General features: G+C 39.7%; 1 protein-coding gene across 1 annotated transcript; it reads left to right on the top strand.

The window, feature by feature from the left end:
* The first annotated feature begins 6050 nt into the window (after positions 1-6050).
* LOC118480270 lies at positions 6051-11428 on the top strand. Its single transcript, XM_035975030.1, has 4 exons — positions 6051-6400; positions 6476-6942; positions 11173-11240; positions 11339-11428. Exons 1-4 carry the CDS (start codon positions 6051-6053, stop codon positions 11426-11428), a joined length of 975 nt encoding a protein of 324 aa, XP_035830923.1.
* Positions 11429-13367: the final 1939 nt, after the last annotated feature.

Genomic DNA, 13367 nt, shown 5'->3' with positions numbered 1-13367 from the left:
GGGCGTTGGATTACTGAAGAAAATTGACCGAGTCTTAGGGAATACTCAGTTTGTCGGGTTATTTCCGTCTGCAGTTGCTCTTTTCCATCCGTATAGACTCTCGGACCATTGTCCGTGTATTTTAAAAATCCCTGAAGCTGGTAAGATGAAACCGAGATCTTTTAAGTTTCCTAATTTTTTGGTTCATAAACCTGAGTTTCTTGATATTGTTAAAAGTACCTGGGATACTAGAATCAATGGAGTGCATCAATTTTGTGTTGTTAAAAGACTTCGGCTCCTTAAACGGCCTCTTCGTGCTTTATTGTTTAAACAAGGTAATCTTCATCGCAAAACCCAAGCTCTTCGAGATAAACTTGACTCTCTCCAGCAGTCTATTGATCGGGACCCTATGAATGTTGATTTACGAGCTGAAGAAGCTAGAACTACGAGTAGTTATCAGGAAGTTTTGCTAGATGAGGAGCGTTTTTTTAAACAGAAGTCCAAAGTGGACTGGTTGCAAGCTGGTGATATGAATACTGCTTTCTTCCACTCATCGCTGAAAAATAGGAACCATCACAACCGCATTGATGTTATTCAGGATTCTGGGGGGAAGGTGTTTGAAGGTGACATGGTTCAAAAAGCGTTTTTTAACCATTATGAAAACTTCTTGGGTTGCCTAGGAGACGTTTCTCTTACTCCAGCGCCTGATTTATTCTCTAAAACGTTGAACCCGGCCATTGCTGAGCATATGATTCGTCAGGTAACTGTAGAGGAGGTTAAAGCGGCTATGTTTTCTATTGGTATCGATAAAGCTCCTGGGCCTGATGGATACACTGCTGCATTTTTCAAGAGTGCTTGGCATATTATCGGGGTTGATATTTCTAATGCTATTATTGACTTTTTTGATACCGGGAACTTGTTGCGCGAGCTGAATCATACCCTCATTGTCCTTATCCCAAAAGTCCCTACCCCTTCGGTTGTTACTGATTATCGGCCGATAGCTTGCTGCAATGTTTTGTATAAATGCATCAGCAAGATTGTTGCAGATAGAATTAAAGGAGCTCTGAATGATATTGTTAGTGTTAACCAATCTGCTTTTGTGCCAGGTAGGCGAATATCTGATAATATTTTGTTAACTCAAGAGCTTATGCACAATTAACATAGAAATGCTGGGCCTCCACGTTATGCTTTTAAGGTTGATATACAAAAAGCGTATGACACTGTTGATTGGAGTTTTCTCAGGAGTATTCTTATTGGATTTGGGTTTAATATCAAGATGGTGAATTGGATTATGGTATGTTTCTACTACCTCTTACTCTGTTTGTGTTAATGGAAATGTCCATGGTTATTTCAAGGGTAATCGAGGTCTAAGGCAAGGGGACCCGTTATCCCCTTACCTGTTTACTCTTGTTATGGAGATTTTGACAGCCATTTTACATCATTCTCTAAGGATTGATTCTTCGTTCAAATTTCACAATAGATGTGAAAGGCAGAAAATTATAAACTTGTGTTTTGCAGACGATTTGTTTCTTTTTGCTCGAGGTGAGATTGCATCGGCCAAGTTTATTATGTCTTCTCTTGCTACGTTCACTAAGATGTCGGGGTTGGTGCCTAGTGTTCAAAAAATCACTGTATTCTTTTCCAACGTTCCCAGTTACATTAAAAGTGCTATCTTGAGAATTATGCAATTTGAGGAAGGTTCGTTGCCCATGAGGTACTTGGGGGTTCCCCTCATTTCCTCGCGTCTTTTGTATAAATATTGCAACGTTCTTGTGGAAAAACTTGAGAAACGTATCATGCATTGGAGGAATAGGATGCTTTCTTTTGCAGGAAGGGTTCAACTTATCATTTCAGTTCTATCCTCTATGCATATTTACTGGTCTTCTGTGTTTATTTTGCCGGCTCGGGTGATTAATGATTTGGAAGCTAGAATGCGGAATTTTTTATGGTCTCAATACTATTCATTTCATAAAGGAAAGGCGAAGGTTTCATGGAAATCTATTTATATTCCGAAGTATGAGGGGGGGTTTAGGCATTAGACGTATTGGTGATGTTAATAAAGCTCTCATGACTTCTCACATTTGGAGTATTATTACTAACCGACAATCTTTATGGGTTGAGTGGATCCATTCTTACAGATTAAAAGGTATAAGTTTTTGGAGATGCACTGTTCCTACAAATTGTTGCTGGTCTTGGCGAAAGCTTTTACAGATTCGGCCTCTAATGAGGTATCATTTTTGGTCCGAGTTAGGTAATGGGGCTAGAACTTCCGTGTGGCATGATAATTGGTGTTCTTTGGGGCCGTTGGGAGATTTTTTGTCTCCGAGAACGATCACAAACGCGGGTTTCAGGTTGGATGTTACAGTTGCTGATTTACGGTCAAATGGGGCATGGCGTTGGCCTGTCGTATGGAGGGATGTTTATCCTGTTCTTATTCAGCTGGACCAGATCATCACTGATCCAAATAAATGTGCCCGGATGAGGTGGCGAGAAGGTGATCATGTTAGTAACTTTTCTGCGTCGACTGTCTGGAATTCGATTCGTTATGCAGAACCAGAGATTGATTGGTGCTCTATTGTTTGGTTCCCTCAGTGTATACTGAGGCATGCTTTCTTTATGTGGTTAATCATGAGGGGTAAATTACTCACTCAGGACAAAATTCTGAGTTAGGATATGTCGCGAAGGAAGAATATGAACATGATATGTTGCCTTTTATGTTACGAGAATTATGACTTTCATAGTCACTTATTTTTTGAATGCAAATTCTCCGCTCAAGCCTGGCGTATGGTTTGTCAGAAGGTAGGCATGGATTCGGTTCAACCTATATGGGGGGATGTCGTGGATTGGCTGTTAGTCCGAGCCCGGTCGAAGTCAGCTAATAACCTAGTTGCGAGAATCTTAGTTCCGGCTAGTGCTTATGTGATCTGGCAAGAGCGGAACGCTAGGCTGTTTAAGAATCAATTAAGACCTCCAGAAACTATTAGTGCAACTATCATTCAAATGGTTCGATACAAATTGATGGGAGTGAAGCTGAAAAACACGGCGGGCGTCCAGAGGCTGCTTGGTGATTGGGAGATACATAGAGTTCATAGAGATGTCGATGGTGGTTGAGTAGTTTGTTTGTTTTTTTTTTATGTTGGTTGCTGGATGTGAGTCTAGTGGATAGTTTTAGCTTGGTTTGCTTGTTTGTCATTTTTGTTTACTTTCACGGGGCATGTCCCATGATTGAACTAGTGTGGGTTTTTCTACACTACTTATTTTATTTGTTGTGAATATATAGAATCACCGGGGTAACCCTTTACCCAAAAAAAAATGAAAAGATAAAAGTAAAATGTATTAGTGTGGTGTTTGTTGTAGGGTGGATATGCAAAATGAAGACTTTTTTTTGTCATAAACTTGAGAATTTTTACATCTTATATAGTGATACTAACACATTCATAACCAACATCCCGCTGCATCGCGCGGGTGAACGTCAACTCGTTATAAACAAAATGAAAGTCGAGGGGTCCATGTTGTTAAATCTGAAACTTAATTACATAAAACAACATTAAAACACACCAAACACACACTTTGGGTGTGTCTGGTCGATCAAGAAGCAGAGGGCGACAAGGGGTTCTCCACCAAACCCTAATTCACACAAAAACCACAAATTGAGGGCTTAAATCAACTTGAAATCGAAATCTGAGCATAGATTCGTGATCACCTCGTCAAAGGGATCATAAGGTATGTCAAATTAGGTTGTTTTGATTCAACCCGAATTCCTTGCATGTGATAGAAATCGAGTGTTGAGCTTGGTTATGTGTTGTAAATATGAAATTGAAGTGATATAATGTTTAGGGACAAACCCTAGGTGAATTCTTGTCAAAATCTTACATGATGTTTGAAGGTTCATAATCACCATAGTGAGTGGTTAATAAATTAGTAAGAACTTGATAAACACTAGGATTAAACTCTTGTTTTAGTGTAAATTGAAATTATGAGATAATCTTCGGAAATATTGATGTTAAGACATATGTCAAAATTGTCTAATTGAAGCTAATTTGGGTGATAAATTCAAGTCATGAACTTGGTTTTGATCATGTAGAAATCTGAACCGCTAGGTGTTTGATAAAACGCCTAAATGAGGGTTAAAATGTAAAAGTTGGGTGAAAACGCAGATTTGACTGTGTTAGAAAACAATGTGTTAAAGCTTATGAAAGAGTTCTAAACTTGTTATGAATTGAACTCTTTAGGCAAGGAATCCGGAACGTCAAGCGGACACGCCAGAGGGGATACGCGTGGAAAAGGTGTGCTTTAAAGGTACGTGACTTTAGTCTCGTTAAATTATGCATATATGTTTGGGTTTAATGTATAAATGGAGTCGTACTGTAATAGATGCGTTTGATGTGTCTTTAAAGTGGCGAAGTTCACTCGACCATCAAACGGGTCAAAATAAAGGTTTCGAATTGGGTTTGGCTTGTTAATAAAGTGATGGTTTTCACTGTGTAGTCAAACGGGTTGAATTGATGCCATAGAAAGAATCATGAAAGTAGCGACTTGAAAGTCTAGTATGTTGTTAAGTGTTGGATTGCACTACGCTTATGAATTTAACTATGGTACTTAAGGTTTGTGAATCCGGGTTTTCGGATCAAACCATAAAAAGTAAGTTGCAAATGTCGCTTGAAACGGAATGTTTGAATTCCAAGGAAACAAGCTTTTAGTTCTAAGGGAACACAAAGCCATGAAAGGCGCAATTACGCCAAGGTTATAAAACCGGGGAATTGGGTAACCATGCCTAAGAGTAATAAGAAACTGAAATATGGTATAATGCAACTACGGTTAGTGGGTCGGATAATCAAAATAAGGAAATCGGGAACGAATCACTGGTAACTCAGTTTCCGTGATGCGAAATTTACATGGTTAGGTTCGTAATTTTATTATGGACTCATAGGAAAAAGAATCGGTTAAAACGGACTAGCGAGTAAAAAGTTATGACCTTTTGAAGTTGGAAAAATGTGAATTTCCGGAGCTGGGCAGAAGTGCAGGTTTTAAACCTGCACCTGCTGGAAAAGGGGTTCTCCCGCGCCACGCAGAAGATCTCATTCGATCCCCCGCAACACGCGGAAGCCGCCGCGACACGCGACGGCCTACGTGAATTCTCCCGCGACAAGCGGCAGGACCGGTATTGGAAAATAATTATTTTTTTATATATTTTGACGCAGGAACTTGTTTATGCATTTCATTTAAATGTCAAAACTAACATTTTAACTGGTTTTGACCCTAGGTAATGATGTGGACGTTCCGGATGGTGATCAAGCATGCTTTCAAGAACCGAACACTAATTTTTGTAGCTTCCGCGTTAACTTAACTTTGTCTAGACTATGATGATGTTGTAAATGATTTGTTAACTATGTTTTGAATGTTTAAACTAGTCGGTAGTTGACTAGTAGGTATTACCTTAAAACTTGTTTGGTATATATCATGAATATGTATGGTCTACAAACATGAAATTTTTTTGTAAACTCTGATTTAGTATGAAATTCATGTAACTTATTATTAAATCTCGTCCTTTTAATAAGGGTCTTACAAGTTGGTAATCAGAGCTTAAGGTTGTTAACAAAGTGTGTTTGGTTCAAGCTTGATCAAGCATCCGGTAAGAGTTAATTGTTCTAAGTAGAGTTACTAAGTATAAAAAGGGAATAATAGATATGCATGGGAAGAGCGTGTTAACACACTCAAACTCGGAAAGTGCATTAATTATGAGCGGTGAAAACAAGTTATGAACTTGAATAAACCGAAGTAAATAAACCATATGCTATAGATGAAATGTTTAACGTTCGATGTAAACATTTCAGTTAAAGATGACGGATAAAGGTAATGATGATGCGGTGCCAAGAGTCACCGAGCAAATGAGAGAAGTGATTGCTGAAGAGGTAGGAAAAGCAATCGAAAACAGTTTGTCGGGTTTCATCGACAAAATCCAAAACACGGTATTATCAGTGGTGGAGGAAAGAATCAAGAAATTGGAGGATAATACCAATTTAGCAAAGGAGAAGTCGGGAGGACGAAAACCTTGTTCTTATAAAGAGTTCATGGCGTGCAAACCGCCAATTTACAATGGGGAGGTTGACTCGATAATATGCCAACGGTGGCTAAGTGATATGGAGGGAGTATTCGAAAGGACCCATTGCGATACGGATGACTACGTAGCTTATGGCACGGGTCAGTTAAGGGGTCAGGCGAAAGATTGGTGGGATAACAAGAAGAAAGAGATCGGAAGTGAAGCGGCTAAGGCTATGACATGGGACGAGTTTAAGACGCCATTTCTTAAACATCATAGTCCCAAGGTAGTCATTAACAAAATCAAGGAAGAATTCATGCAGCTTCGACACAAGGGTGAATCCATCGATAAGATCACAGGAACATTCATGGATAAAATGAAGTTTTGTGATGAACTGATAACGAATGAAGAGCAGAAAATATATTATTATTATAATATGTTGAGTGTCGACTATAGGGAGTTTATGACTCCTTCAAAGTATGAGACTCTCACCGAGATTATAAACGTTGCTCGGGAACGGGAGATAGAGTTGAAAAAACAGATTGAAAGAGGCGAAAGAAGGGCGCAGGTAGTCAATCCAAGCCCGACAAAAAACGCGCGCACAACAGAATCCTCAAAGAAACAAGAAGGGAAAGGCGGGTCATCAAACTGCAAGATATGCGGGAAAGGGCACAAAGGTGAGTGCCGGTTTAAGGACAAACCGTATCCTATCTGTGGGAAAACAGGGCACACTGCTGCGTTGTGCCCGGGGAAAGTATCAGTATGTTATAAATGTTATCAGCCGGGTCACAAGAAGTCTGAGTGCCCGGAGTTGACTGGAAAGAAGGAAGGCAATGATACGTCTACTGAGACACCAAGAGCAAAAGCCAGATCTTTCCAATTAACCGCAGCAAAGGCAAAAAGGGAACCTGATGTGGTTTCAGGTATATTTACTATAAACTCAATTCCCGCACATGTTATTTGATACGGGTGCGAATAAATCCTTTGTTTCACATGGATTTATTCGACATCCTTCCTTTGTACTAACAAAATTGCCTATGCCATTAGAGGTAGAAATAGGTGATAACAAAAGTTTCCTTGTGTGTGATGTATGCCTAGATTGTAAGATAAGCATTGACAATGAAGAATATCCAATAGACTTGATTCCTATGTCGATGGGAGAATTCCAAGTAGTGGTCGGGATGGATTGGCTATCCCGACATCACGCGAAAGTCGTATGTTTCCGCAAGGAGATTAAATTAACATCTCCAAGTGGAAAACATGTTACCATCTATGGAGAAAAAGGGGGTAAACCCGTTATGTGCTCGATGTTAAAGGCTCAAAAGCTCATGAGACGTGGATGCAGAGCGTTCATGATATATGCGAACGAACCAGACAAAAGATCGCCAAGGATTGAAGACGTACCAGTAGTACGTGAATACGCCGATGTATTTCTGGAGGATTTACCAGGAATACCGCCAGAGCGGGAGGTAGAGTTCGGAATCGAATTGATTCCAGGCACGAAACCTGTGGCCAAGGCGTCGTATCGGCTCGCGCCATCAGAATTACAAGAATTGATGTCTCAAATCCAAGATCTGCTAGACAAAGGGTTTATCCGGCCAAGTGTGTCTCCATGGGGCGCACTGGTGCTATTTGTGAAAAAGAAGGATGGGAGCATGCGCATGTGTATCGATTACCGGGAGTTGAACAAACTCACGGTGAAAAATTGATATCCGCTCCCAAGAATTGATGACCTATTTGACCAATTGCAAGGCGCAAATTGGTTCTCCAAGATTGACCTTAGATCGGGGTACCATCAGTTGAAAGTTAAAGAGGAAGATATATCGAAGACGGCTTTCCGTACACGGTACGGACATTACGAGTTCCTTGTGATGTCCTTCGGATTGACCAACGCACCCGGGGCTTTCATGGATCTCATGAACCGGGTTTGCAAGCCGATGTTGGATAAGTCAGTGATAGTGTTCATCGATGACATGTTGGTATATTCAAGAAATGAATCAGAACACACGAGTCATTTACGCGAGGTGTTAGAAACGCTCAGAAGAGAAAAGTTGTATGCAAAATTCTCAAAATGTGCTTTCTGGTTATGAGAGGTGCGGTTCCTGGGGCACGTTATTAGTGCAAATGGGGTGTTAGTAGACCCATCGAAAATAGAAGCAGTGGCGAGCTGGAATTCCCCAAGGAACCCTTCGGAGATCAGAAGCTTCTTGGGGCTTGCGGGTTATTATCGGAGATTCATATAGGATTTCTCCAAAATTGCTATGCCATTGACCAAACTAACCCGTAAGGACGAAAAGTTTACCTGGGGCGGAGATCAAGAGAGGGCGTTCCAAACGCTTAAGGAAAAACTGACCCATGCACCGGTATTGTCATTACCGGATGGAACGGATAATATGGTAGTTTACTCGGATGCATCGCATTCGGGGCTTGGCTGCGTTTTGATGCAACGAGGCAAGGTTATAGCCTATGCCTCAAGGCAGCTAAAGACTCATGAAAAGAAATATCCTACGCATGACCTCGAGTTGGCGGCGGTGGTGTTCGCTTTAAAAATATGGAGGCATTATTTGTATGGGGTAAAATGCACTATCTTTACCGACCATAAAAGCTTGAAGTATTTCTTCGATCAGAACGAATTAAATATGAGGCAGAGGCGGTGGTTAGAAACTGTCAAGGACTTTGATTGTGATATACATTACCACCTCGGGAAGGCTAATGTAGTGGCGGACGCGTTGAGCCGAAAGACAGATTATACGCCTATTCGAGTCCGATCGATGCAACTAATTGTGACATCGGGTTTGCTTGACCAAATCCGGAAATCTCAAATTGAAGCAACGAAGGAAGAAAATGTGAAAAAGGAAATAATAGGTGGGCAGTTTAAAGACTTGGTGGACGGTAACCAAGGATTGAAAACTCGATTTGGGAGAATTTGGGTTCCAAATTCATGTGGAGCCAAGGCACTTCTACTTGACGAGGCCCATAAATCTCGCTATTCGATACATCCGGGGGCGACCAAGATGTATAATGATTTAAAACAAAATTATTGGTGGCCCGGAATGAAGAGAGATATTGTGAAATATGTGGAGAAGTGTTTGACCTGTTTGCAAGTCAAAGCAGAGCACCAGCAACCATATGGTAAGCTACAACCATTGGATATCCCAGTTTGGAAATGGGAACAAATTACAATGGATTTGCTGACCAAATTGCCCAAAACCAACCGCGGGTTTGATGCTATATGGGTAGTCGTGGATAGATTGATGAAAAGTGCTCACTTCATTCCGATTCGTGAGACTTATACATCTGAGAAAATGTCAGATGTATACACCAATGAAATCATGGCACGTCATGGGGTACCGATATCCATTGTGTCAGACAGAGATACTCGGTTTACCTCAAACTTTTGGCGTGAATTCCAAGAACAAATGGGAACTAAACTGTTCATTAGCACTGTTTACCACCCACAAACGGATGGGAAAAGCGAAAGAACAATACAAACGTTGGAGGATATGTTGCGGGCTTGCATTATTGACTTCGGAGGTAGCTAGGATGTCTATCTACCCTTAGTCGAATTTTCATATAACAACAGCTATCATGCGAGCATAAGAATGGCCCCGTATGAGATGTTATATGGTAGAAAGTGCCGAACCCCAGTGTGTTGGGGAGAAGTTGGTCCACGAGGACTAGCTCATACCGATGTAATCCGAACTACGAATGAGAAAATCGACTTGGTCCGAACTCACTTAAAAGCAGCTCAGGATCGACAAAAGTCGTATGCGGATATACGAAGGAGGCCAATAGAATTTCAAGTGGGCGATAAGGTAAATGTTGAAAGTATCGCCGTGGAAGGGGATAATTCGGTTTAGAAAAAGAGGAAAATTGAGCCCAAGATTTATTGGGCCATTCAAAATCATTGAACGAGTTGGTAAGGTAGCACACCGTCTCGAACTGCCTGAGGAGTTGAGTGGGATACATAGCACATTCCACGTGTCACATCTCCGAAAATGTTTAGCAGACGAAACTACTCGTATCCACTACGATGATATCGAGGTGGATAACAGTCTCAACTATGCAGTAAAGCCAATTGCGATTTTAGATCGTAAAGTGAAGAGTTTGAGAAACAAAAAGATCAACCAAGTGAAGGTTAAATGGGAGCATAGGAAGGGTTCGGATACCACCAGGGAGTCCGAGGAGGAAATGCAATGGCTCTACCCTACACTATTTGGTACGTATTTCGGTTTCAGGGACGAAACCCTTTTAAGGGGGTGGACTTGTAACACCCCGAAAATAGAAAACTTTATATTAAAATTATAAAGTGAAAAATAAACAAGAATAAACTAACTAGGATAAATAACCCAGTTAGTTTATTAGTCTTGTAGTAACACAAGAGTGAATTAAAAAGTCTAATTATAAACAAAATGAAAGTCGAGGGGTCCATGTTGTTAAATCTGAAACTTAATTACATAATACAACATTAAAACACACCAAACACACACTTTGGGTGTGTCTGGTCGATCAAGAAGCAGAGGGCGACAAGGGGTTCTCCACCAAACCCTAATTCACACAAAAACCACAAATTGAGGGCTTAAATCAACTTGAAATCGAAATCTGAGCATAGATTCATGATCACCTCGTCAAAGGGATCATAAGGTATGTCAAATTAGGTTGTTTTGATTCAACCCGAATTCCTTGCATGTGATAGAAATCGAGTGTTGAGCTTGGTTTGTGTTGTAAATATGAAATTGAAGTGATATAAAGTTTAGGGATAAACCCTAGGTGAATTCTTGTCAAAATCTTAAATGATGTTTGTAAGGTTCATAATCACCATAGTGAGTGGTTAATAAATTAGTAGAACTTGATAAACACTAGGATTAAGACTCTTGTTTTAGTGTAAATTGAAATTATGAGATAATCTTCGGAAATATTGATGTTAAGACATATGTCAAAATTTTTTAATTGAAGCTAATTTGGGTGATAAATTCAAGTCATGAACTTGGTTTTGATCATGTAGAAATCTGAACCGCTAGGTGTTTGATAAAATGCCTAAATGAGGGTTAAAATGTAAAAGTTGGGTGAAAACGCAGATTTGACTGTGTTAGAAAACAATGTATTAAAGCTTATGAAAGAGTTCTAAACTTGTTATGAATTGAACTTTTTAGGCAAGGAATCCGGAACGTCAAGCAGACACGCCAGAGGGGATACGCGTGGAAAAAGGTGTGCTTTAAAGGTACGTGACTTTAGTCTCGTTAAATTATGCATATATGTTTGGGTTTAATGTATAAATGGAGTCGTACTGTAATAGATGCGTTTGATGTGTCTTTAAAGTGGCGAAGTTCACTCGACCATCAAACGGGTCAAATAAAGGTTTGGAATTGGGTTTGGCCTGTTAATAAAGTGATGGTTTTCACGATGTAGTCAAACGTGTCGAATTGATGCCATAGAAAGAATCATGAAAGTAGCGACTTGAAAGTCTAGTATGTTGTTAAGTGTTGGATTGCACTACGCTTATGAATTTAACTATGGTACTTAAGGTTTGTGAATCCGGGTTTTCAGATCAAACAATAAAAAGTAAGTTGCAAAAGTCACTAGAAACGGAATGTTTGAATTCCGAGGAAACAAGCTTTTAGTTCTAAGGGAACACAAAGCCATGAATGGCGCAATTACGCCAAGGTTATAAGCCTGGGGAATTGGGTAACCATGCCTAAGAGTAATAAGAAACTGAAATGTGGTATAATGCAACTACGGTTAGTGGGTCGGATAATCAAAATAAGGAAATCAGGAACGAATCGCTGGTAACTCGGTTTCCGTGCTGCAAAATTTACATGGTTAGGTCCGTAATTTTATTATGGACTCATAGGAAAAAGAATCGGTTAACACGGACTAGCGAGTAAAAAGTTATGACCTTTTGAAGTTGGAAAAATGTGAATTTCCGGAGCTGGGCAGAAGTGCAGGTTTTAAACCTGCACCTGCTGGAAAAGGGGTTCTCCCGCGCCACGCGGAAGATCTCATTCGATCCCCCGCGACACGCGGTAGCCGCCGCGACACGCGACGGCCTACGTGAATTCTCCCGCGACACGTGGTAGGACCGGTATTGGAAAATAATTATTATTTTTTTATATATTTTGACGCAGGAACTTGTTTATGCATTTCATTTAAATGTCAAAACTAACATTTTAACTGGTTTTGACCCTAGGTAATGATGTGGACATACCGGATGGTGATCAAGCATGCTTTCAAGAACCGAACACTATTTTTTGAAGCTTCCGCGTTAACTTAACTTTGTCTAGACTATGATGATGTTGTAAATGATTTGTTAACTATGTTTTGAATGTTTAAACTAGTCGGTAGTTAACTAGTAGGTATTACCTTAAAACTTGTTTGGTATGTGTCATGAATATGTATGGTCTACAAACATGAAAAATTTTTGTAAACTCTGATTTAGTATGAAATTCATGTAACTTATTATTAAATCTCGTCCTTTTAATAAGGGTCTTACAAAATACCGGTGAGATCATTCATTTGTATAAAATGACACATTCTTATAATTACAGTATTAAGGGTTTTTACATTTGTTTATATCTTTCAATTACTCAAATCAGTACTTGTCACATGCTCATTTCGGTGAATGTTTCGGTGAATGTGGTCATATTACTATTGGCTAACCCGTTGTCCAATAGAAATGCTTGTCAAGTAGTGGATACAAAACACCACATACCGGCAGTAATTTAAGAATACAAAAACTTAATCCCCTGTAATTATAAGTAATAACTGGAAATCATTTAGGATTTTGAAAATATTTTAGCATCACAATAATGTGAAGAAAAAGAGAATGTCTCAACTTGTAAATCTATAGTTCTGATTTAACAGGCCTCCTGATTCTAAGTCTCTTGATTAATAGTAAGTTTATAGTTTCGAGTCTTTTGATAATTAAGCATCTACTTTATCAGTGAATGAATTTATAGTTTTAAGCCTTCTGATTCTAATCCCTAATTTCACGGAATATAATCCATATTATAAACCCAACTCAAACTTTAACAATAATCACAAGATCAAAACTTCAACGTAGTTAACAAAGTATAGCCTTATTCAAGCAGCACTTTTGCATCCGTTCATTGGTTTCGGATCAATCGGACAAGGTATTATTTCAGTGATTAGGGTTTAATACACACGAATACGGAGAAACAGAGTGACGAGAGATCAAAGAATCGATTTCAGAAATCGAAAAGGTGCGAATGTTTCTGTCGCGGTGACACGGTCCTCTGCCGCCTTTTTGTCCAATCGCGCGTTTTTCTCGATTTTTGTGTCAGTTCTTATCGCGTATGCTCAGGTCTTGATCTTAAATGGTTCGCTTTTT

The sequence above is a fragment of the Helianthus annuus genome, chromosome 7 (genome assembly GCF_002127325.2).
Source record: "Helianthus annuus cultivar XRQ/B chromosome 7, HanXRQr2.0-SUNRISE, whole genome shotgun sequence".
NCBI classification, from domain to species: Eukaryota; Viridiplantae; Streptophyta; class Magnoliopsida; order Asterales; family Asteraceae; genus Helianthus; species Helianthus annuus.
This window is presented reverse-complemented; position numbering and strand designations above follow the sequence as displayed.

Bases quoted from the DNA above. Each gene is read 5' to 3' on its own strand.
- LOC118480270 (XM_035975030.1), top strand. From the start codon at position 6,051: ATGGCGTGCAAACCGCCAATTTACAATGGGGAGGTTGACTCGATAATA. The intron at 6,401-6,475 runs GTTTTGTGATGA...TGTCGACTATAG, and splicing joins ACATTCATGGATAAAATGAA to GGAGTTTATGACTCCTTCAA. The intron at 6,943-11,172 runs GTATATTTACTA...TGAACTTTTTAG, and splicing joins GGAACCTGATGTGGTTTCAG to GCAAGGAATCCGGAACGTCA.